General features: G+C 36.9%; 4 protein-coding genes across 9 annotated transcripts; 2 read left to right on the forward strand and 2 right to left on the reverse strand.

Annotated features, from left to right (window-relative positions):
* LOC18793994 (protein tesmin/TSO1-like CXC 5) lies at positions 1,518–6,830 on the forward strand. Its single transcript, XM_007221965.2, has 8 exons — positions 1,518–2,265; positions 2,826–2,927; positions 3,328–3,505; positions 3,728–4,075; positions 4,420–4,523; positions 4,613–4,707; positions 5,350–5,754; positions 6,396–6,830. Exons 1-8 carry the CDS (start codon positions 1,904–1,906, stop codon positions 6,641–6,643), a joined length of 1,842 nt encoding a protein of 613 aa, XP_007222027.1. The 5' UTR covers positions 1,518–1,903; the 3' UTR covers positions 6,644–6,830.
* On the forward strand, positions 7,605–12,094 carry LOC18788547 (putative hydrolase YtaP). The gene is made up of 13 exons (XM_020566995.1): positions 7,605–8,339; positions 9,038–9,114; positions 9,207–9,287; positions 9,361–9,489; positions 9,583–9,669; positions 10,021–10,074; positions 10,198–10,288; positions 10,374–10,444; positions 10,522–10,591; positions 10,921–10,973; positions 11,111–11,204; positions 11,480–11,577; positions 11,797–12,094. The coding sequence occupies exons 1-13, from the start codon at positions 7,952–7,954 to the stop codon at positions 11,884–11,886; spliced, it is 1,383 nt and encodes a 460-aa protein (XP_020422584.1). The 5' UTR covers positions 7,605–7,951; the 3' UTR covers positions 11,887–12,094.
* Positions 12,104–15,315, reverse strand: LOC18789537 (protein PEROXIN-4). Of its 6 annotated transcripts, XM_020567024.1 has the most exons (7): positions 15,033–15,315; positions 14,794–14,877; positions 14,657–14,694; positions 13,866–13,985; positions 13,658–13,786; positions 13,007–13,136; positions 12,104–12,414 (listed from the first exon to the last, which is right to left on the reverse strand). In XM_020567024.1, the coding sequence occupies exons 3-7, from the start codon at positions 14,660–14,662 to the stop codon at positions 12,326–12,328; spliced, it is 474 nt and encodes a 157-aa protein (XP_020422613.1). In that variant the 5' UTR covers positions 14,663–14,694; positions 14,794–14,877; positions 15,033–15,315; the 3' UTR covers positions 12,104–12,325. The 6 variants fall into 6 exon arrangements, with proteins under 6 accessions (XP_020422613.1, XP_020422608.1, XP_020422603.1 ...); XM_020567019.1 differs by lacking the exon at positions 14,794–14,877 and having other exon boundaries at positions 15,033–15,314; XM_020567014.1 differs by lacking the exon at positions 14,794–14,877 and having other exon boundaries at positions 14,657–14,711; positions 15,033–15,314.
* LOC18790074 (target of Myb protein 1) lies at positions 16,077–22,697 on the reverse strand. The gene is made up of 10 exons (XM_007225115.2): positions 22,350–22,697; positions 21,421–21,499; positions 20,568–20,666; positions 20,357–20,470; positions 20,007–20,170; positions 19,619–19,700; positions 18,737–18,822; positions 17,931–18,122; positions 17,349–17,815; positions 16,077–17,058 (listed from the first exon to the last, which is right to left on the reverse strand). The coding sequence occupies exons 1-10, from the start codon at positions 22,448–22,450 to the stop codon at positions 16,349–16,351; spliced, it is 2,094 nt and encodes a 697-aa protein (XP_007225177.1). The 5' UTR covers positions 22,451–22,697; the 3' UTR covers positions 16,077–16,348.

Consider the following 24,511-nt stretch of genomic DNA (forward strand, 5'->3'; position numbering starts at 1 on the left):
ATAACTTGGTTGGTTTTGTCATTTCGTTAAGAAAGATACTATGGCAATTTATAAATTTCAGCTTAAAGAAATGAGGTCACGTTTGGTCATTTGAGTCAGTAACTTGATAGTTCAATAAAAGTTTCAATTTTTTTTTCAAATCAAATAACGACCTTTCGTTTTTCAACAAAGTATATATATCACCGTCTTTAAAACTTTTTTATTTCTTTTGTGACGCTTTTGTAACTTCATAAAGAAAACAAAAAACTTTTTACTTCTTTCTTTTAAGTTCTTTCTAATGCTAATACTCTTACTACTGAGCTATGAACCTATTAACAAACCTCCGTGATTCATAACATGTTTTAGAAAAATGCTATGAACAAAATTAGAGATACAATCAAAATACCTACAAGAACCCGAAATGTACATAGCTAGACGATGGATTGATACACTTGAATAACTTAAATAAATTTATCTGGACATTCATTCATGTATTTAGAGTTTAAGAATTGAGTGTTTCAATTCAAACCTATAGTTTAGTATTTAGAATTTATATTTTAAAGTTATTTAAATGAAAACCTAAAACGATGGAATTTTCTAGACATAATCACAAGAGGATCAACAAAGGATCTAATATAGCGCCATGGTGTACTACTTCTTTTAAAACATTCTAATATGAGGAATATTTGCCCAAATACATTATATTACGGGTAATTACATAACTAGTAACTAATTAATAAACGTGACCTTTCAACATAAGTACATGTTTATTCTCCATAATTTCTTCACTTACACAAGATTTTATGAGGATGAACAAAACTATATAAAAGAACATTAATCTTGTGTTTCTATATACTAATGTTACCGTTTGTACTAAAAAAAAATAGTTATCACTTCATATATATCCATAGAAAAATAAAAATAAAAATATTTTATATATGTGATCTTTTATCTCACGAAACACTATACTAATAAATTAAGTTATTATTTTGCACATTTAATCATTTACTTTCACAATTTTATAATTTTGGGGCCTATGCAGATAAAGGAAGTGAGCTATATTTCTCTTGTTTTTTGTGACAACAAAATTGTATTTTTTCATATAATTTCGGGGGAAAAAATAAGAAAAGATCAAATTTTGTAGAAAACGACACTGTTCCTTTGTAGCCGCCGGGAACTAAATTCCTCATTCAAAATCAATTTACGCGTACTTTTCTTTGCCTTTATAGTTTCAAATTTCAGCCGTCCAATTTCCCCTAGGTCAAGTCAGATCCAGTATCACCCGTACACGTGCACCCCTCAACCGGACCCTCAACCCTTTCTGGACTCTAATTAGCGCCAAATTCCACTCGTGTCGCTTTCGCAGAATGAAACCTAAGCCCTTCCGAATCCAACGGCCGTCTTCATCTCCTCACTCTTCTATCCAATCTCAACCGTTGACCAATATTTCAATCTAGACCGTTGGATCACCAATCACTATCATCTAGCCCTCCATTATTTAGGAAATTCAATTTCAAAAAAAACATCGAGAGGGAGAGAAAGAGAAAAAGAAAACCAAAAGCGAGAGCTGCTCTATCTTCTTCCCCAAATCTTCCGATTCGGTTCAGTCTCTACCGCTCTCTGATCCAATTCGAGATTACAGTAGCTTCAAATTAAGCTATTTCAACAATTTTTACACCATTTTTTTAATTTTATTTTTCAAAATAGTATGGTTGCATTTCTAGTAATGGAAATCGCCGCCAAATCACCGTCGGTGTGTAACCATCTCCGATGACGACTTGAGGTCCGAAACGGCATCGTTTCGTTGTTACCAATGGCGTGCAAAGTGCAATTATTTCTCACTATTTTGAGCATTTGTTTCGGAAATTAAATGTGGATTTCGAGGCTGATTGTGCATGTTTGCGTTTGAATTTATTGGTGATTAATGGAGCAGAGCGAAACGGTCTCCCAAATCGCACCGAAGAAATTGGCGAGGCAATTGGATTTCACGACGGTGTGTCGAGCGTCGGCGAACGCAGCGTTGCCGGAGGTGCAGCTACAGCTACAGCTACAGCTACAGCTACAGTCACCGTCACAGGCGCAGCTGTCGCAAAACTCACCGGCAAAATCGCACGTGCATTTGCAGTTACAGTCGCCACCGCCGCCGCCGGTAGCGCAGCCACCGAAACAGCTAACGCCGCCACCGGCGATTCCACAGTTTCTGGCTCGGCCGAGTCCCGCGCCGGCGGCGAACTCTCGGATTCAGCACCCGGTGCACAAGCTTTCGATCTCGACATCGCAAGCGAGGTAATTTTTATGCAATTTCAGTTGAACTTTTGAACTAAGCTTTATGTCGTTGTTGTTGTGGTAGGAAAATTGTACTAAATAGGTATGGTGTGTTTGAATGGCAAATGTGGTTGCTTAGGGAGTGTGTATTTTACATTTATGAGCCAATATGCTAATTTTCAGATATACTGGTATTATTCATGCACATTAATAACTTAACCGAAAAAAGGAGTGAAAATCAACTATCTTAATCATAGAGAAGTGACAGCAATGCTTTTGACATTTTATTTGATGTTCTTATTAGGCCTGTATGATTTAATGCCCAAGCTTGTCTATCTTTTTCTAATAAGCATATGTTCAAGCCGGCACGGATTTTGTATCAATAATGTCCGGCATTTGTGTTGATAATCTTTGATAACACGTCGATATATTTTGCTATTGACATGTTTTCTATTGTGTTATCAACACCATATTGACAGTCCAGACGTCCTGCAGAGAGAAGAACTGTGTTTAACCCCTAGATTATGATATCTGTTGTATTATGTTCTTCTTGACCTTTGTATGCATGTGTTTCTCCTCAGTAAACAAGAGTCTCCTATATCACGGCAACGTGGCGATGGAAAAGATGGCACTCCTAAGAAGCAGAAGCAATGTAATTGTAAAAACTCTCGGTGCCTGAAGTTGTAAGGACATCTTTACTTCCTCCTCTTTATAAGTTTTAGCACCAGAGGGCTCCAATTTATGATTTTTTTGGGATCTTGTGAATGTGAACTTAGATACCTGACAACTCCTTGTGTATGATTTCTTGACTTAAAATGTTACAGATATTCACACTTTTCGTCCTGAACGCTTCTGCTCACCTTTGCATATCTTGTCAACGCTCTTTTGGATTAAAACCTTGAAATTCATTGTAATTATTTAATGTTGAGTTTCTACTAGCATATTTATCCAAGTGATGGTGTCTTTTTGGTATCTTAATTTGTGTAAATATTTTAGATTATGACTAAGTGAGTGGCACATCATGTCTTCTGTTTCTCCCACATTCTTTTTACTACCTAGAGTCAAAATTTGATCATTTTGTAGGTACTGTGAGTGCTTTGCAGCTGGAATTTATTGTGAAGGCTGCAACTGCTCGAATTGTCACAATAATGTGGACAATGAAGCTGCTAGGCAGGAGGCAGTTGGATTAATTTTAGAACGTAATCCAAATGCTTTCAGACCAAAGATTGCTAGCAGCCCACAAGAATCTCGTGATGGTAGGGTATGTAATCTGATTCATTTAAAACTTCATCTGTGCCCTTGCATTTACCAAATTCTTATACTTAATTCATTCTAGTATACAGAGAAGCAGGAACAAGGAGAGGTGCAAGCATAGTATATACTTAATATCTTTTAGTAGACTTATTAGTGTTTTTGGGTTAAGCATATTGCATTTGGAAATTCAGCTCAGCGTGCATTAATAATTTCTTAAAAAAAAATTCAGGAAGATGCTGGTGAAATTCAAGCACCTGGAAAGCACAATAAAGGATGTCATTGCAGGAAATCAGGGTGCCTCAAGAAATATTGTGAGTGCTTCCAAGCCAACATTCTATGCTCTGAAAATTGTAAATGCATGGGCTGCAAGAACTTTGAAGGAAGTGAAGAAAGAAGAGCTCTCCATCATGAAGACCACAATACCGTGGCCTACATGCAGCAGGCTAATGCAGCCATCAGTGGGGCCATTGGATCCTCTGGTTATGGGACCCCTCTGGTGTCCAGAAAAAGAAAGAGCTACGAACTCTATTTTGGCACTACAAATCAAACAACTCATCCAATTAAACAACCTCAACAGGTACATTTTTCTTCAATTACAAAACAGGTAATTTAAACTTTCAACTGGTTTGACTATGGAATGTGCACTTGTGTGTTAGGCCTATCTTGATAAATTGTTCGTGTCAGGCTTAAAAGATTCCTGTATTGCCTTAATACTTGAATTGCCATAAACACTTTCTTTTCTAGCTCATGGAGGCTATGATCATTATTATACAAAAAAAAAAAAATTATTGAATAGTACAATCCCTTAAAGATTAAATTTGGATTCAGTTCGTTATTTTTTCTTCCTTGAATTTTCATTCCCTCTATTTCTCAAGCTAGCAGGCATCATAGTAACTTTATTATTTAATTGACTTAAAACAGGAAAATCATCTAAGACCTCCTATTGCCTCTTCTTCTCTGTCATCTGTTCCAACTTGTCGCACTGCTAATGCAGCAGTATCAAGATCTTCAAAATCCACATACAGGTGTCTTAATTTTCTTAACATAGTTATATTGAAACTTTTTCTTTATTTTTCCTTCAAAATATAATAATCTTTGCGTTTTATGACTGAAGATCTCCATTGGCGGATATTATCCAATCAAAGAACATAAAGGATTTGTGTTCACGTCTGGTTGTAGTTTCAGGAGCTGCTGCAGAGGCACTTGCAGGTTTTGGTTATATACAGAAGTCAATTAAATTTCTCTTTTCTCTTCCCGATATGTTTGCACCTTATTTCACTGTTAAGTTTTTAGCTCTCTCTTTTTCTTTATTTAAGGCATTTTAAGGGACACTATAAGCTAGAACCCCACAGGCTTCGGAAGTATGTGGATTTACAATTGGGTCGTTGCCAAGTGACAAATTTTTAGCTAATTTAGTTGACTGAAATGGCTATATTTTATTTAAGGCATGTAACTCTATTTTGTTTATTTTCAACTAGAACTGCCTTACTTTAGTTTTTAAAGGAAAATAACAATACGCTGCTTTTAAAGTGTCTAGCAAGTAACTCATGGTCATTGACCCAAATCAAGTATATTCTGTTCTCTTGTATTTTCATTGTGCCATTTCCCCTTGGACTTCCATTTCCTTCAGATTAATTAATAGATTTCTGATTTCATTTTGATTTCCCTGTGGAGTTAAACTTACCATTTAGCTGGTACCCAAAGCAATATGTATAAGCATTTGAACGATCTCTTTTTTCACTGATCTTAGCATGTTAATAATTCCCACTTCAGTTGCTAGAGTGGCAGTTATATATTTTTGTCTTTTAAATATGTGATTCGGTTTTGAATTCGCTAATTTAACATGTACAGGAAATAGGCGCAGAGAGACAATTGATGAGTCTAGTACCAATTTATCCACTCAAGAGGGGAAAGAATGTAAAAAGGAACATGATGTTCAAAATTCCGTGCATGATGACCATTTAGGAGTGAACGAAGCAGATAGAGATGAGAGCAGCTATTCTGGATTAAATGGAGGTGATGTGCAAAATAGCAGGCCAATGTCCCCCGGAACACTTGCCCTGATGTGTGATGAACAAGATAAGATGTTTATGGCAGCTGGATTGCCAAATGGTGTGGGAAGCAGTAGTCCAAGCATGACTCAGAAGTCAACTCAGGAAATAGGATGCACAGAGGTTTATGCGGAACAGGAAAGGCTTGTACTGATCGGGTTCAGGGATTTCCTTAACCATCTTATTACTCGAGGGAGCATAAAAGGTGAGCTTCTTCAAGTTCCGGTTCTAATCTCATAATTGTCAAAAACTAATGTTTGAGAAAAGAGGGGGGGCGGGGGTTGTTTGTTTGGTGGTTCTTGATTACAAAAGCTTCGTCCTAAGCAAAATGTCCGTCTGCATTGTGAATATTGTTGAGAATTTGATTCCAGTCCACATAACAAAATTTTCCATATGAGAACACCCAGTAAGGGGGAACAGTTGGCAGTTTGATTAAACTTTTGTATGAAAACATGGAAAGCATTGTGATAACTTGGATGATCTTCTGTTGCTATAATAAGTGGACTGTAGTTCTCAAATGAATCTTTATTTTTAGTCATGATATGAAAGGGATTCTGTTATTTTGAATTCCCCACATCCACATCAAATCCAGTAATCGAATTTTCCCATAATGTCTGTTTCTGTTTCTTCTTTTCTTTGTAAGATTTCTGCACAGCTAAGCCCCATAATTTTCAGTTTGAAAAACTTATTGTGACCCGTCTTTCTAGCTCTATCAAAAATTTAGATATGGTGATAGGGAATCCTGGGGACTGAAAAAAGCTATTTTGCTACTTTTATTGATTTTCTGTGCAATTCATCCATCCAGTTAGCCTAACAAGGAAGAGTCCTTTGTCTTTCGCTTTGCAGAAACAATGTGTTCTCCCCAAGCCAAAAGAGAGAGGGTAAGCCAAAAAGAACCTGTTCAGGGTGGAACTGCAAAACCTAGCCCTGAACCCAGGTGCCAGAAAGAGGCATACAGCAACGGCATTGCAAAATCTCCGGTTTCAGCAAATGGTAAAATGCTTCATCCGGTAACGACGCTTCATCCGGTAGCAACGGTCACTTCTGGTGACAATGATCTGTCTCTAAAGGTCGGATTGCCCATTGAAAAATAGTACCGGGAAATAAAATCAAATATTGAGAGAGTTGTAACTTAGGATAGAAGTAGTTAAAATGCTTACCACCATGCCTCTTTTGAGGCATCTTGGTATGATTTACTGCCACATCAGTTGATCTTAGATCTTGCACTAAGAAACATCATTGAGAGAAACTAATAAGAGCTAGACCCTTTTTCTCCTAGCATAAATTAATTCTCGAAATAATTTTTCTTTTGAATTTTCTTATGCATTATGTGCTGCCTAAGATAAAGTGAATATTTATGTTTTCCAGTTAATTTAAAATTTGCTTAATTTATAGTGTTCTGTTGTAACGTGTCCATGAAGGCACATTTCCAAAAAGTCCATGAAGGCACATTTCCAAAAAGTCCATGAAAGCGTACTTCGAAAAAGCCAAGCCAATCCCATGCCAAGAGCACAAGCTTACAATACAAGATGGTATTGGTGGAGCTTCCATGCATCTTCCTTCATTGGTCTTTTCATTTCTGATCGATATCTGAATGTGGCTTCCTACTACTTTCGTTTTTTTGGTTGAGTTTGATTCAAACAAATTTGTTTCCATGATGATTGAACAACACAATGAGACAAACACCTGAACCCAATCCTTAAAGATGACCCCCTGAATAGAATACCAAAAGTTTTCTGTTTGGTTGCTCGGAAATTTCAGCAAAAGGATGTAATATGTGCTTCACCAGTTATTCCTTGAACATGACGAGGTGTTAAGAAAATCTCATTTCTACTTTGTTTTATGGTATAAAATTGCAATTTATAGCTTAAACTTTAGTATTCTAATCTCGGTTTCATTAATCGCTTTGATTTTATGTTTTAAGTCTCAGCCAAAGATTAAAAAGTTAAAGCCTATAATCAAAGCTCCTAATGGTCATTGTATACCTTAAACAATCAACTATATCCATAAATAAATGAGATCAAAATTGAATAAAATTAAGTAAAAATGTGGTGTTCACCGCGTTCTCTAAATGGTCACCCGTTCGAATCCCAGGAAAAGTGCCCCCTCCCCAATCGCTGTAATTCGAAAGAAAAAAATGTTTTCGACCAACCAAAAAAAAAATAAAAAAGGGTAGTAGCTTTCAGTCTTATCCAACAAAATCATTATCCAATAAAATATTTCCCAAGCCTAAATCTTAAACGAAAATTAATGTGAGGCTAACTCATGCACAAGTTTATCCAAAATTAAACAACAACAAAATATATTTTTACGCAAGCAACCTCTCCAACCTCATCTCTGCTCATATTTTCTCAGGCGCCAAACAGGTGGTAAAGAAAAAGCTCAACCCACCCTGTGCCAATATGATCAAACCATCGCCACCCAAAAAGGCCCTCATAATTTGTATTTATTACTTTATCGTGCCATTGTATGGAAAACACATCATCATGCATCGCTCTCTCCTTAATGCTCACCAACAACCACTAAGCTTCACTCTCTCATCCCGCAACTCCAATTCGCCAAGCACCGTACACTCACACGTGGCACAAACTATGGCGCACACTTGTCCACGATCGCTACCTACCTCTGCGGAAAAACTGTCCTATAAATACCGGTCGTCGTCCCAGACCAGAAGCGTATCCGATTCCACTGAGACTGCAATGAGCCCAGCAATGGAGGAAGCTCTCGACGACGCCCAGAAGCTTCGGGATGAGTTCCTGAAAGTCCTGCGTAGCAGACGATCGGGCGAAGGTGAGTGAATTTTGAAACTTTCTGAAACTTTCTTGCTTTTCCTGTTTGGTTACTGAGAAAGTTTGGGAGAACAGAGGAAAAGGTTGAATTGCTTTCTTTCAGTATAGTTCATTGGTGCTGTTCACCACCCTTGTTACAGTGTAGAATCACCATTTCGTTCTAAGGCTGCCAAGTGTTATGTAAATTATCCATAGTTTTTTTTTTTTTTTTTTTTTTTGGTGGACTGTAAATTAACCATAGTTAAGCTATTAGAGATTATTTAATTATAATTAATTATGTCTTAGTGAGGAGAGAGAGAGAGTAATTTAACATTTAAAAAAAAAAAAAAAACAAGTTTCTGCAGTAACCAAAATTACCCTACCGTACTCTTCCCCTTCCACCGTTCCACAAAGCGGGAAGCCATGGCCGCTACGTTGTTATCCGTGAGTAACACAATCACTGATGCGTACCAAAATACTCCATTACAAAAAAGTTATGTGGTTGGTTTCTATAATAAGGTCTTTGCTTTTGTCTGTCTCCTCATTATGAGTAATTATTAATTTTTAAAAGCTACCCATTATGTGGTTGATTTATATAAGACATGACAGCATGGTGCTGCACCATAACCATTGGTGGTGAGCAAAAAATGAACTCTTTTGTTTATGCATACTTGACTTGACTGTGTGGGTGACGATGGACGGATGTTTGAATTCTTTCAGTTCCGTTATCGGTTGAACCGGCAAAACCAGTGTCTCATCCATTGTTTCAGGAAGCTTCTCCGCCAACTTTCAGTGAGGTTTAAATCTGACTACAATGTTGTACATGTTTATGTGTTGGAAGTTGGAACTTGAAAGTTGTGATTGTGTTGTTGGTTATTATATTTACCAGGCAATGAACGCTTGTCCCAAGGCCAACATCCCCAATTTTAAGGATAAGCTACACGAGGAAAACCTTTACTTAATTACTGAGGTAATTGGAGCTTTGAGCAACATGTATATGGAGTTTGATATGGGCATAATATTCTTAATATGGTCAATGATAGGAAGGAGAGCAAGGGCGGTTACCCGTGTGGATTTTAAGCATGAAGGAAAACAATACCCAGAAAAGGCCTGCTGTTGTTTTTCTGCACAGTACAAACAAAAACAAAGAGTGGTTAAGACCATTGCTTGAGGTACCTAATCCCCAATATTCAGTCTTTTACGACTACAATTTGTTAGAATGAGGAATTTTCATTATTTGCTTTGTTTTTCGGGTTCTGTTTCAGGCATATGCTTCAAGGGAATATGTAGCAATTGCCATTGATTCTCGCTACCATGGTGAACGTGCCAGCAATATATCCACTTACCGAGATGTGTGTATAATTACACCTTTACTTTGCTTCAATTATGCAATTTTGGTCATGTCAAAGAAATAAGTATACAATTTTGGCCTATGGGTTGCTAAAAGCATGATCTAGATGCTATTTGATTGCACGTGATGTCACAGAAGCGAGGGCAAAAGTACTGTGACAAAATAATGCATCAGACAAGTACTTATTTTGAGAGTGTGAGTTAGGGTATTGGTGCTGAGTTTCACATGGTTTTCTCAGGACAATGTGGACCAATCAAAGATTGAGTCTGGCTTCCTGATTTTATTTAAGTTAGTAAACACTCTTAAGCTATATGAACTTTATCCCTGATCAGGGGATCTAATTCACATGCAGGCTCTCATATCATCGTGGAAAAAGGGTGATACAATGCCATTCTTATTTGATACGGTAACTTTACTTATCTTGTTGTAAAATACGAGAATTGATAACTTGAAATTTAGTTAGTGAGATCAGTGGGTTTTGTTTATCTGATGATTTTGTTTCATAACAACATAAATTCCATTATCGCAGACCTGGGACTTGATAAAATTGGCAGATTATCTAACACAGAGGGAGGATGTAGACCCTACTAGGATAGGAATCACTGGTGAATCACTTGGAGGTTTGTGAGACAAAACTTTACAAGAAGGGAACTTGAATATATATTAGCTTTCCTGCTGAGCTCATCTTGTTATTTTGTTATGCAGGTATGCATGCATGGTTTGCTGCTGCTGCTGATACCCGCTATGCAGTAGTGGTCCCTATTATTGGTGTTCAGGTGGTTTGTCTAATTTCATTAATTATAATTTTACCCAGTGTGATTGTAATTAACATCCTAGACAACTATGATTGCAGGGGTTTCGATGGGCCATAGACAATGATAAGTGGCAGGCTCGAGTTGACAGTATAAAACCTGTCTTTGAGGGTAAGATAAGTAGAAAAGTGAATTACATATTAGAACAAGGTGCTTTTGGTTTCACTCCAATGACTAGTTTCGCTCTTAGTTCCTTTCCAATAGTAGCTTTTTTTTCCACTCCATTTTGTTAATGTTCACTCTGCATATGATTATAGAGTAGTGGATTCAAAAGTCCTTTATATATGTATACATATGTCTGTTATTGGAAATAAAACAATGAAATTGTCTTTTGTTCTGTTCATTTGAACCAAGACCTTCTCTTAGTGCTACTTCTGTTTTGGAGACAGTGTTGTTGTTTTTAATTCTCTGATTCTTTCATTTTCTTGGCTGTACTGCAGCAGCACGAATTGATCTCGGGAAGACTTCGATTGACAAAGAAGTTGTGGAGAAGGTTAACATACTTGACTCTTCAGATATTTGTCTGGATAGTCTGATTTATACTTTTAGTATGATTATGTCCAAACTAGAAGGGTAATTAATTGTAAATATGAAGGGATGGCATCTTTATAATGTTACTTATCTGACCAGGTCTGGGATAGGATTGCTCCTGGTCTAGCCTCCAAGTTTGATTCTCCTTACACAATTCCTGCTATTGCACCACGCCCTCTGTTGATTGTGAATGGTAAAAATAAAATCCTTTTCTACGCTTCAACTACCAATAATGCGCATATAGCATGCATGTGTGTGTCTATACATACCACTTATTTCCATATTGGCATGTCCAAATTCTAACACGGAGAACTATTATATTCTTAAATCTAGAGGCAATACATGACCCCTGAAACTTTCTTCTTTTTCTTCAATTGAATCATCGTGAAGATTGCAATTTTGTTGGTTGTTAGTGATCACGTAACGTGTTTAATTGGAGTATTGTACAAATTTTTCGAAAAATAATAGGTGAGGAAGATCCTCGATGTCCACTTGCTGGTCTGGAAATCCCCAAGTCAAGAGCATGCAAGGCTTATGAAGATGCGCAGAGTATACATAACTTCAAGGTATTGGCCTAGCACCATGATAAAATTGCATTTAATGTCTCTGGTTCAGCAGGCTGAATTCTTCTATTTAAACAAGTAATCTATCCATCGGGGAACCCATGAATGTGGAAAGTATGATCACTATTATATCTTCTCTCGTACTTGTTTCTTTGGCATGTCTGGCATTTTTCCTTCTGGAGATTAAATCGATTTTATGTTTTAAATTGCCTTAAAATCCAGTTGATAGCAGAGCCGGGCATCGGCCACCAAATGACTGCGTTTATGGTAAAAGAAGCCAGCTACTGGTTTGACCAATTTCTCATGCCGTGACACGACGGTTGCGACTATTCTGTTGATTCTCGAGCGATCAAATTTCCCAGTGTTTACGTGTATTTTAGAACCCGTGAGCAATAGTAAGAGTTGTAAAGTTATGTGTCGCTCATTGCATCTGAAAATGTAAGAGTTGTTTCTATGTACTCGCTTATGTATGTATTGATTGGTACTAAATAAATCAACAGAAAAATCCAAGAGTTGTATATGAATGGGCTTGCCCAATGAGGAGCTATGGTTGTACGTATTATTACAACAGCTTTCTAAAAGAAATGTGCTTGTGTCTACACAATTAATCATGATGTATAAATATCCCCAAATAACATGTGTCAAGGTTTACATTATGTGCAAATTCATGCATAAAAGACAAGACGTCCCACACAAAGCTAGCACAAAAACCCCCTCCTAAAACTGAAGACAGAAACTACAGCACACCAGTTCAGCCTTTCTTGGGCATGGCGGCAAGCTTAGTGTACATTCTTGCCATGGAATAGTACCCCCTGAGATCGCCAGACCGCAGAAGATTGCCTGCGCACAAGCAAAACCAATCCATGAGGAATAACAGTTGCAGTACCTCAACTAAAAAGAACAGAGAAGAAAACTGACCGAAATTGGGATATTAACTCAAAAGTAGCACCAAGTTTAATCCAAATTTGTGAAAGGAAAGAATGAGACCTATGTGGTTTGTTTTGAAAAGATGCTTTTGTCACAGAAATTTTCATAGAATACATAGAATCGGGATTCCACATGAATTTCATCTCCTATGAAACAAATCCATCAATAAGGGCAAAACTGTCTTTGGGGTAATCCGGTCACTGGCCTGAGAAGTGGCTACTAAAGACAGCTCACAAACCACTGGGGATGGCAAAAAGAAACTGTTGTTGGGTTGCTTGATAGAGGTAAAAATTAATGCTGGACTGCTGTGATTTGGAATGTATCGCTCCACTCAAGTGGGCTGCTTAGCAGAAAAAGATTGGCTAGACTTTTAAGGGCTTGAGCATCCTCAGAATAAGGATAGCTTGTGGTTTTGAGAATATTTCTTAGCTTAATCATATTTGAGCTTCTAGCACTTAGATGTTCAATGTCAATGCCCAAATCCATAATATGCATGCCAACTTACCTGAATCACAGTTCAGTGGGCTATCAGGCTCTGGATGTGCCATTAAAGCAATTATAGCCCTACAAACAGATTGGAGTGTCCAAGCAGGGCTCCATGCATTCTTCAAAATATCAAGGCAAATCTCTCCCGTCTGCAATAGAAAACAAAACATGAAGTAAGACTTGATACACATTTGTAGCACTACAGTGAGTGAACATATAGTTTCAACTTTCAATGCTAATTTTCATTAGGTGATGCAATCTGTCAGAGGGTAAACCCAGTACAACACATCAATTGACTGAATCAAATCTTTATTATGTTTTGACAGACTATTCATTATCAATTTTAAGAAAAAAGTTTTAAATGAATTTTGGAAACTCTTCTACCTAGGAAGAAAAAGTATGAAAAAGGTAAGGTAGTCTCAACTCAATAAATGATAGTACAAACAACTTTTACTCTTAAATATTGGTGTCAATGAACATCCCCATACTAATCCACCACTATTCCACATGGGACACGTTCACTCAGCTCCAATCTACAAAACTTTTCTAATTTCACAATTTCAACCAGACTCCTCAAATTTCCAGTGCTTCATGAAATCTTTGAATGAAGGAATTCAGGCAGCAGTTCATATTCAGACAGATTAGACATCATCATACATAGCCTTCATACCTTGAAATGCACATTTGGATGGAAAATTTTTGTCAAGAACCTGACTTGTGGAGGTTGCAAAGGATACTGCTCAGGAACTGCAAAAGCAAGCTGGAATACACCGCCTTCAAATGGAGTCTCTGATGGTCCCTACACTCATAATTGGACAAATATGGTCAAATAATATAACATGACAAGTAAGTTTTGTTTGTCTCAGGACTGAGCTTACCTTGATGAGAGCAGTCCATTTAAATATGTTGGAGTCATCACAAACTAATTGAATATCTGGATCAGCAACTTTCTCTCGCTGCACCTCTTTGTATTCCTTGAAAAGCCTTGCCCTTGATGCCTGCACAAATCTACTTCTTCAAAATGGTTTCACCATAAGATTAATATATATATATATATATATGTGTGCATCATATCAATTCGAGATCAGAAACAGGGTGGATACTGTATAATGGAAATACCTGCTAGTCATTAAAGTTTACCATTCAAAGAATGTTCACTGCCATAAATGGCATCAGTCTTTTCTAAAAGTGATGGTTGTATTTCATGATTTCATCTTCAGAGTGGGGTATACGTTACAATTCCTCACTATGTAATGCAACACAATACAAGTCATTAAACCCCACCATACACCGTTCCAGGAGGCTTCACTGTCTACTTCCTCCCCAAATTTAAGATCTATAGCAGCTACAGTTCACAACACAAACCCTGTTTTCTTTTCCTCACACCCACATCCATTCTCCCTCCATTTCTCACCTTGTTACCCATTTGCCTCATGTTTCAATAGTCCTCCCTCTATCCCAAGTCAGCCATAAGGGAGAGTTTCACCACACTTGCACATATTAAACTTTAAATGTATTTTATTTTAAACTAGTAATAATTTGTTAACTTGGGACCATCATATGCATACATGCTCTAAAGCTAAACTGAAATTGGATAAGCACTCACAAAAAACCAAAAAACCACCCCAAAAAAAAAAAAAAAAAAGCAATCTAATAAATTGTAGCTAACCTGCATATTAGCTGTTGCTTGGAAACTTAAATACAATACTGCACCGCAAAGCCCACTATCTGAGTAGAGTCAGAACCTTTTTTATACGCATAAAATCAACAGCAAATAATCAAACAAATGCACTTGTGGATATGAACTTTCAGTCTCAGAATGTCAATTTCAGTTGATTGGAAGTTCAGTTCCACCAAATCCAAACCTCTGAAAAACCGAATCAATACGAACTGCTTGAGGTGTGCAAAGGAACACAGTTTCAAAATTCAGAGATAAAACCGTCATTTCATCAGGTGCATAAAATTCAAAACAACAAAAGTTTCTATTTTTCCATAAATTCATGGCAGTATTATTCAAACAATCGATTGAAATCGCAGAAGCTGACCTTTAAGGATGAGAAATTGCAGAGCGACTTTGCTTGATCAGGAGAATTGAAGATCGATTATCGATTTCTTCACAAGGGGGGTATGAATTGGATTTGTTATATGGTGCGGGAAAGAGCATATGGAAGGGGAACATTCGCGCCAATCATGAGGCGCCACGTTTTCTTTCACATTATTTGTCACCAAATTGGTTTTTTTCTCTTTTTTTTTGTTCTCACAATCACATGACATGGGTATCAAACCTGCTGAGATGCCTAATCGGCCGATTCAAATTGTAATGGGCGACTCGGTTTGGTTTTCATCATCAGAAAATTCAAATGGTCCCAAAAAACAGAACTAAACCGTACTTATTTAGTTCGGTTGCAATTTTGTCTTCCATAACTAGAGGAGAATCGAATTTGAGATTTCTTTTAATATTAAGAATAAGAAATAACAATAAATTAAGAGCCGGTTGGTTGACAAAGAAGGTTGTTACTTGCTCAATGTTGGTTATTGATGGCACTCCTCTTTTGGCATCATGATTTTAAAGTGAATATCTTATATTTTATAATGTCTCTCTAAAGATTAGATAAGTAAAGTGACATGAAGAAACTAAAGTAAGGAGTTTGTAATTTATTAAAAGCATTTACTTCTACTACATCCGAGGTTCTAAATTTGATTCCCTTTTTCTAATATCGCTTGTATAAAAAATTAATAATAATAAAAAGAGACGCAAGAAATACCATCGTTCATAACTAAATTTCATTTTTGTGACTTCAATATATAACAGTAAACTTCATTCTTGTGCATTCCTGCTCCCTCCCTAGACAAAAGAAGATTACAAGTGTATGGAAGCATTGAAAATTTGATTGTAAAAGAAAGAATAAACGTTTATTCTTCTGAAAATTTCTAATTAATATACGATGATCACAAGCCAAGAAGCAACAACTTGTAGGTAAAAAATTGTGGTATAAAAACGCGGCACAAAACTAAAAATGACAAACGAGTCTTTGAGTCTTGAAACTACAATTTACAGCCACCTAAGAATAAAATGCAAGTCAAGAAAGTGCACAAAAACGAAGAGAAAGCAAATCTCATAAATTCAATCTAAATCACATGGAGGTCTCCCATTTTTATCGGGTTTTTTCTACAAAGAATGTACATGATCCCAATGCCATACAAGCACAAACCCAGATATGGAGCCAACAGCTCAACGAAAAAATTATATATATTGAGAAAAGACCAAAGATGAAAGAAAAAAAGAGGAGAAGAAAGAAGGAAAAAAATTTAAGTTGGTCAAAATAAAGAAAAGTAAAAAGACAGGAAACCAATAATAACTTCAGACGCTACCGGCTGCACCAGAGGTGGGTTTAGTTGGCTTGAGTTTTGCAAAGTCAACAAGGTCTCCAAATAGCTTGTCCTCTGGCCTGGATGGCTTGCTGGGCGTAACATAAGATGGAGCTGAAACCTGGTATGAGTTTTTCATACTATTATCATCTCTAACAGAAAGACCATACATTTGCTGCTGAAGGGCATATGCTTGTTGCTGTTGCTGAAGGGCATACTGTTGCTGTTGCTGAAGTGCATACGCTTGTTGATGTTGCTGTTGCTGAAGGGCATACGCTTGATGCTGCTGCTGCTGCTGTTGCTGTTGCTGATCGTAGCCATAGGGGACCATTTGATTACCATACATTTGTTGAGGATACATAGATGTCATCTGGCCTGCTTGAATAGCCTGCGGAGTCATACCCGTATATGGCCCTTGGACTGGTTGAGCAGGCAAACCCAAATGACTGCTTGGACCAACCTGGTTGTTGATTGCTGACAAATGGGTGGTCGTAATTGGCTGGATGTACATACCTACTACCTGGTCACTCCCTGTCAGTTGAGGTCCCTGGGGATTGAAACCACCCTGCCCATGTGTGACAACCACCTTGGTAGTAACTTGCACTGGTGATTGAGGGTATCGAGGACCTGCGACTGGGATACCATCATCTGTTGACTGAGCTTCCCAGGGAGGTGGTGGTAATGATCCATTAGTTGGTGAACCTGCCCAACCATGTGAAATGTTAGAGGCTACAATATTCTAAGAGCATAAAACGCATAAACATTCTTTATGGTTAATGCAATCACCAATAGCAAGAACATCACTTGCACTAGTCAGGAGATATTGAAAGATTACACTTCCGTCTTGTAATAGAAGACTAATAAAATGACTAGGCCAAAAGAACGGATAAAGAAATCAAAACACAGTGATGTGTCATGCCATGATTGCATCTTCTTATACGCAAAAGAATGTAAATGCAATGTGAGACTGAAAAGCTTATTGAAAAGTGCACCGTAGCCTGGTGAAGGTGGCTGCTGCGACTGCACAATCTGACCATTCCAGGCAGGACCAGCACCTTGTGTGTATTGTGCCTGTTCATACTGAGGGGCCCCCATGTTTGGGGCACTTCCATTTGGGTAAAAACCTCCTTGTGAAGCTTGAAAATTCGGCTGCTGTTGGAATTGGGGTGGTGAAGGATTGATTTGGCTAGCTACATTAACAGAATTTGGAGCATTGTCACTGCCAAACATGTCCATGAGAGCAAGGGCATTCTGCTGAGATGCAGGAGTGGTTGGCTGTTGACCACTCACAGGAACAAGAGCCAGTGAATCTGCCTTTGGTGAGCCAAAGTCATCACCACTAAGAAGATCCATCTTGGGATCAACCTTTGTTGTTGGAGTTGGACCATTAGTAGCTGGAGGTGCAGTAAGCAATAACTGATTAAGTGGATTAGACCCTGCACCGGCACTTGAGGTAGATCTGCAAAAAATTACCAGCATTACAAGTTTCTATGGTTACACAAACGCTGGATTACTAGTTTCAATGGTCATTGGCATTACTAATCAGTTCAGAATGTGCTTAAAACCCTAATTACCTCCCATCTAGCTGTTTGTTGTCATTTCCAGTGTCAACTAGAGGACCACCAACATCTACAAGTGCTCCAGAAGGTCCTGACTTGGGTTTATCTGGCTGAACTGGATTTCCTGAAGCAATGGCTTCATGCTTGGCTAGAAGACGTTGCAAATCATCATTCAGCGCTAGTCCTTGACACAAAAGTGATTCATCCCTGACATAAACTTTTGATAAGCAAAGAAATAGGCAAAACTCACCATGGTGGTTAATTAATAAAGAAAACAACACAGAACCCATCCTCGCAATGTTTCATTAAGCTCTACCATGCAAGCTAATCTCCTATGGCTCCTATTAAAGTTCAACCCTCGTCTTTGTCTGCATAGAACCTTTACCTTTTCTTTAGTTGGGCTGGGGCGTTATGCCTAACCTTGCATGTTCTCAATATAACATATCCTCATAATGTTCCGTTTCTCATAATTATATAACTATATTATCCACTCAAGGGTATTTTATAGTTATTCTGAAAAGACTCAAGAAGAATAATGGGATTCCATGCAGAATGCAGTAAGTGTGGTATTTGTCCCTTCCAACTTTTAACTACCCGCAGTCATCAATTATCCAACTATACATCTATTGGTATTGTCCATTAAAGGGAATAAATGGTCAGTCATCTAGGAAGCTGGCTTGAAACTTATATGTTGAGTTGCTGTTTTCAATTGAAAACAACAAGAAATAAGTGAAACAACTCATCTTTAGAATTCAACTTCCATTAGATATTACATATATATTTTCTGAAAGGTTAGTAAGGAAGGAAGTTCGCGTCCTTACGAAGTCGAGTTAACAAGGTGTACCACTCTCTGCTTATATGTACGACACTGCTCAACCAAATCAACAATAACCTCCTGCCTAAGCCCCTGCAGGTTGAAAATAAATAAATTTGAGCAACATGCAAATGGAGATTAAGTTGAGAATTGCAAAAGATGCTAAAATGAGGTTCAAATCTAGAATCGTACAAATTTAAATGTTAAAAGTATCTCTATTATCAGATTACTAAACCTATCAAACTACAACAGGCCCCCCTTGTACATTTCTTGATATGAGCTTAAAATTTTGATAATGCCACTTAATACATCTCTAGTCAACTGTTCTAAACAAGCTACACAGTTTTCTGCCTCACCTGCTCTGCATGAGTTATACTTGCCTCAAGGCGTGTTCCTCTAATAACATTTCTTCAAGTCTTCATCCAATTCCAGAAAATCTACAAAACCTCTTCAATCCTACTAATTCTTCAATGATAATTCAAGCATCATCCTCAATGCCACATCTCCTCATAGTACAGATCCAAGTAGATTCAGTTAAGTAGGGCTTTCCTATATAGATAAGATACACTCACCGGCAACAACAGACTACTTGTTCGATTTTGACCTATCAATACTTTAACTTTCCGAATCCATATCTTGAGGAACTAATGTCATAAGACGTTGATACACCTGTTTTCCCATTTCAGTAAGTACTTCACATTGGTTTTGACAGGTAAAATAGCATTTTAGTGGCAATCTCTATGACACCAAAGGAAATTAAGAGGGTTTTTTTTCCTTTTTATGCATTGTACTTCACATTGGTTTTGACAGGTAAAATAGCATTTTAGTTTCATCACTAATGAATATCACATTGTAATAGTATTTTCTTCATCTAAATCGAGAGATATACCTCTTTGTTCCCAGGATCAATTGCACTTAGCATTTCCGCCAAGACATCCATAATACCCCGTGCATTCTGAATTTCCGTCAAGCTAAAAAAAAAAAACTCTCAATTAAAAAAGGAGAAAAGAATGAATGTTATGCAATAGTTCAATCATCTGTACATTATAAAGAAAAATAGCAGTTTCCTGCTAACTCTCATTTTGACTACTGTTGTCCTTGGAACCTCCAACTATTACATTTCTTAAGACGAACATACAGAGTAGAATGGGAAAATCCCAGTCTGCAACTTTAATCAGCCCACTAGGAAATAAGCATAATCTAAGGCCAGCTAAACTGCTAAACTAATAGAATATTTATAGCTTCCATCCAGAACAAAAGAGGAGCTACATATGCACCTTAAGGTTGGGAACTCGGCTTCTGCAGAAGGCTCAGCTGCATCTTTTGGAAAATCTGGATTTTGCAAATTCTGAGGAAATGATGTCAATGGTTGTGTCTGGGGTGGCGTGAATACAGGCGGTGCAGCTGAGTCAGATCTTTGAGGGAATACTGCTCCAGCACGCTGAATAAAATAAATGATTAGACTCAGAGAATGTTGAAGAAAAAAGCACTACAACAGAATATAATCAAGGAAATAAAAAATTCCATACTGATTATGTTTATATAAATGCTTCTCATATTTCGGTCTAACAATGAAGCTGTTCTATTAATTGGGATGCTTCAAGAGAGATTTTTTTTATGAACATACCAACAATTCCTGGTATGCAGCATAATATTGTGGATATCTTGCTCTTGGCCCTCCAAAAGCTTCTTGCCAAGTATCTATCAGGATCAATATCTTCTCTTTGACATGATAGTCCGGCTACAATTTGCATCATAAATACTATAAGAAAATTTCAACAAAAGTGATTAATGTATAGCATTAAGAGGCGATCAGATCATTTGAGGGACATATATACCTTCTTTTTAACTATTTTTACCATCTCATGGAGGAGGTCTTTCTCTGCTACATGCATATGAACAATGTCTCCACAATTCTTTATTATTGTTTCCAGCAGCTAGAATGTAGCAAACAGACCAACATAAAACCAATTTAGACCTCTGTAATACAAAGTCATTAAAAATGACAAAAGATGTGACTATATCAATGGCATCTACTGCAGACGGAAATTTAACGTACAATCTCAGTCAGATTTCCAGTATACACACCAACTAGTTCTTTTATGCATCTAACTTTTGAATCCACCAACTTTCTAGAATGTTGGACGTAAGCCATTCATTTCTTTCCACTTCTATAAACTGAGTATCACGCATAAACATGTGAGAGTGATTCACATCGGGACCAAGTCCATACTAAGTAAATTCACTGTGTTCACAGCTTACGAAAATGACCCTATTTGTTCCATATGAGAGTCGCACTTGTATTAGAAGTTCACTAAGCATACAACAAGAAACTAAGTCAGGATATAACAGATTACAAGACCCTTCCGAGACTCAATGATACACATATATGCACTCGTTGAGTCAGTTTTCCTATAAGCTAATTGAACCACTAGCACAACTCAGCCAGTAAACTCATATCATTCTCCAAAAAAGTAAGCATCTACAGTTGTTAATATTACAGCGCACAATAAATATATGACTGATTTGAAGACAATAACACTAATCAATAGGAGTCCTAGAACCAAATTGTGACCTAAAATTTCTGCTAAAGAAAGGAAGAAAGTTTAAAACATGAAAAATTACGTACTGCGAAACAACAAGGATGGATAACTAATTTAATTAAACTGAAACAAGTCCTGTGGAGCTTACTGTAAGTGCTAGAAGTTGAACTTTTGAATTCCTACTTCCAAGGCGCTTCTTTATACCTTTAACAACATCCTTTGCTTGCCTGATATGTGAAAACATTCAATCTAGGTAATCTAGAACAAAAAGAATCACTTGAGGTAGACATGCATCCAGTAGCCCGTAACAATAACTAAAATTAGATGTTGGAGCACCAACACTTGAAATGCACAAAAGACGAAGAAAAAGCATTCTCATTTTAAATACATAACTATGATAATACTTATATTGTCAGACATGCTTGGTTTACATTCTAAAATATGAAAAAGCATTCTCATATCAATACATGTTTTCCTACTTCTATTGTTTGGGCGGTTCTACTTCAATGGTTTGCTCACTTTTCGACGCAAATCATATCACATGGCTACTACCAACCACTTAAGCCATACGAATATGAAAATAGAAAAATACGAAATGACAAGTATTACCAATCCGACGACCAATTGTAAAACGTTTAGCTCATTAACACATACTAATCACTTATTATCACTCAAAAAACCCATTAATATGCATCAAATTGAATAACATTGCAGCTGAACAAATGCCAAAAGAACCAAACATCCAAAGCCAAGCATATTGAACCCACCAAATCACAAAGCTCGCAGCCAGATCCAATTCTTATAAAACAAATTGTAATAAATCGTAGAATTCAAATTTTGTTATCTTCTCTTCTTTGTTCTCACTTTTTATGGGTTTCTATCCTTCAATTATCGGCAACCAAACACAAATTAACTGTTCGATCAAATTCAACCCCCATCCCTCACTCCCAGTTTGATTTAAATTATACATATAGATGAGGCATAATCACAAACACATCAAAAACATAGTAAAACTAACAAATGGGACAGTGATCAAATAAACAAGTAAGAGAGATTATAATCGAGTGCGACGCGTACACAGGGTCGTGGTTGCACATGTCACAGATTTCGATGTTCATGGCCCAATCAGGGCCGATGAGCATGTCGCTCGTAGCGCGTTCCACCATATAATTCACCATTTCTGCTCACCCGAAAGTCGCCCCGATCCGAATACCAGACCCGCCTCCGTTCACCGTGAACTCTTTGCCGCCAAGATCGCAGAGTACTCCAATGATACGACGGAATATTCCGGCTTTTTGCTTCTCTCTCTAGAACTGTCTCCCTCTGTTTCTTTATCGCTCTAAAACTCTTTCTCTGTGTGAGATCGCTGGCTTCCTCTTTTCTGTTGAGGAACCGATTTTTTTTCCTTTTTCTTTGTTTTGTTTTTCGGGGACGGAATTAGATTTGACGGGCCAATCACGTAGGGCCACGTATTGAAAGTTCGGAGCCTCGCGTGCCGTAGAGAGGTGTACTTCTCCTAGACCGTTTGTTTGGCGTACTTTTTTCATCAACGGTTGACTGTTTTTAATTTCTGTTATCCATGGGGGTCACCGACTTTATAATTCAATTATTTTTTACTTTGTTGATAAATGACTTTATATTTGTTTTTTTAATTTAAATTTTATGCGGACTTTATATTTGATTTTTAAAATATAAAAGATGGCTAAAGATGATCTGATTATAAAAAAGTGATTAAGGTTAAGGTGTAGTTAGGACGAGTTGGATGGATGGAATGAATCATTGACTTGAGCTTAAATCGTATTTGATTTTATAATTGTCATTTACGAAAGAATAATACTAGTTTTATCTTTTTTTTTATACCATAATTTTATACCACATGATGTGACAGCTGATGTGTACATACTACATCATGTAAAATACTAGTTTCTGTTTCTCTAATTTTATTTATTAAAATACACTTCATTCAATTAATTGATGTGGCATATGATATGGATATGTCACATCATGTGATATAGAAATATAGGAGAATAATGTGGTAAGTGTAGCATTACTCTTTACTAAATATAAATTCAGAATTTCTATGTCACAAGAATTGGTTGATATAATTTGAGTTCAAACTAACAAAAACTTAGGTAAATCTCAAAATCAATTGATAATTTATAGAGTAACCCAACTTTTTATAACCCCTCACATTCCAATGCAAGAGTTTTTTTAATTTATTTTTAATACAAATAATAGTTTAAATTATATATTATCTCAAATGGAGGGGAGTTTCGCACATACACACTACCAATGTGTCATGAGGGTTCGAATCTGAGACCACGGGTGAGACAATTATTCAATATACTCCATTGGCCAATGTGAGACAATTATTCACATCCTCGCACAAACTAACACGATTTCTCTCATGAAATTTAGCTCAAACCGAACCAAATCGCATTACTCAACGGTTAGTTAGTTTGGCTGCAGTTGAAGAGTGAAATTAATCCAAATCCTTCACAATTATCACTTCTGTTACCAACAAATGGTAAAGTCCACAAATTTTTTTTTTCCTTTTTATTAAGAAGTTTGATCTTATTTTTCTCAGTATCTAAACAACGACAAACGATGAAGAAGATCCAAACAGAAAGCCACAGAAAATGAAACAACTGGAACCTACCCCACTATAAAAAGCTATGCTCTCTGCCCGTGACAATTATTGGTTTAGAATAAGCATCCCCTTTTGTTAAGCCTTGGCTTAGGTAACAACTAGGTGGATGCAGCATATTTTTAAGAACAAATGCTCCACTAGGTTTTAAAAAATAATTATAAATAAACTTAGGATTTGCCCCCCTTAAGTTCCTTGATCAAATCATGGTAGTGTATCATGCAATCGGTAATTTGTCTTTTCTTTTTGGTGTGTTTGAAAAGGCATATTGAATTTCAATAATTTCCTTTCCATGGTCTCCAGGTGGGGGCTAAGAATACAAAATATATGCTCAATTGAAAGCTACTTTTTATGCTGACCTTATTTCATCAAAACCATATACTCAGACAAAAATTCGTTTGATATAGTTTATATTAACAATCTAATAATATAACATATCAAACAGTGAATACGACCATGTTTTGTTTTCCCTAGAGTTTTTACCTCGATGATCAACTTGTTTAGATGAAATTGAAAATTCCTACGAATTTCCTTAGATACGTACCTTTTCGATGCTTTATCGGCAATAAAATCTTGCATCGACTCGTTATTG

The sequence above is a fragment of the Prunus persica genome, chromosome G1 (genome assembly GCF_000346465.2).
Source record: "Prunus persica cultivar Lovell chromosome G1, Prunus_persica_NCBIv2, whole genome shotgun sequence".
Lineage (NCBI taxonomy): Eukaryota > Viridiplantae > Streptophyta > Magnoliopsida > Rosales > Rosaceae > Prunus > Prunus persica.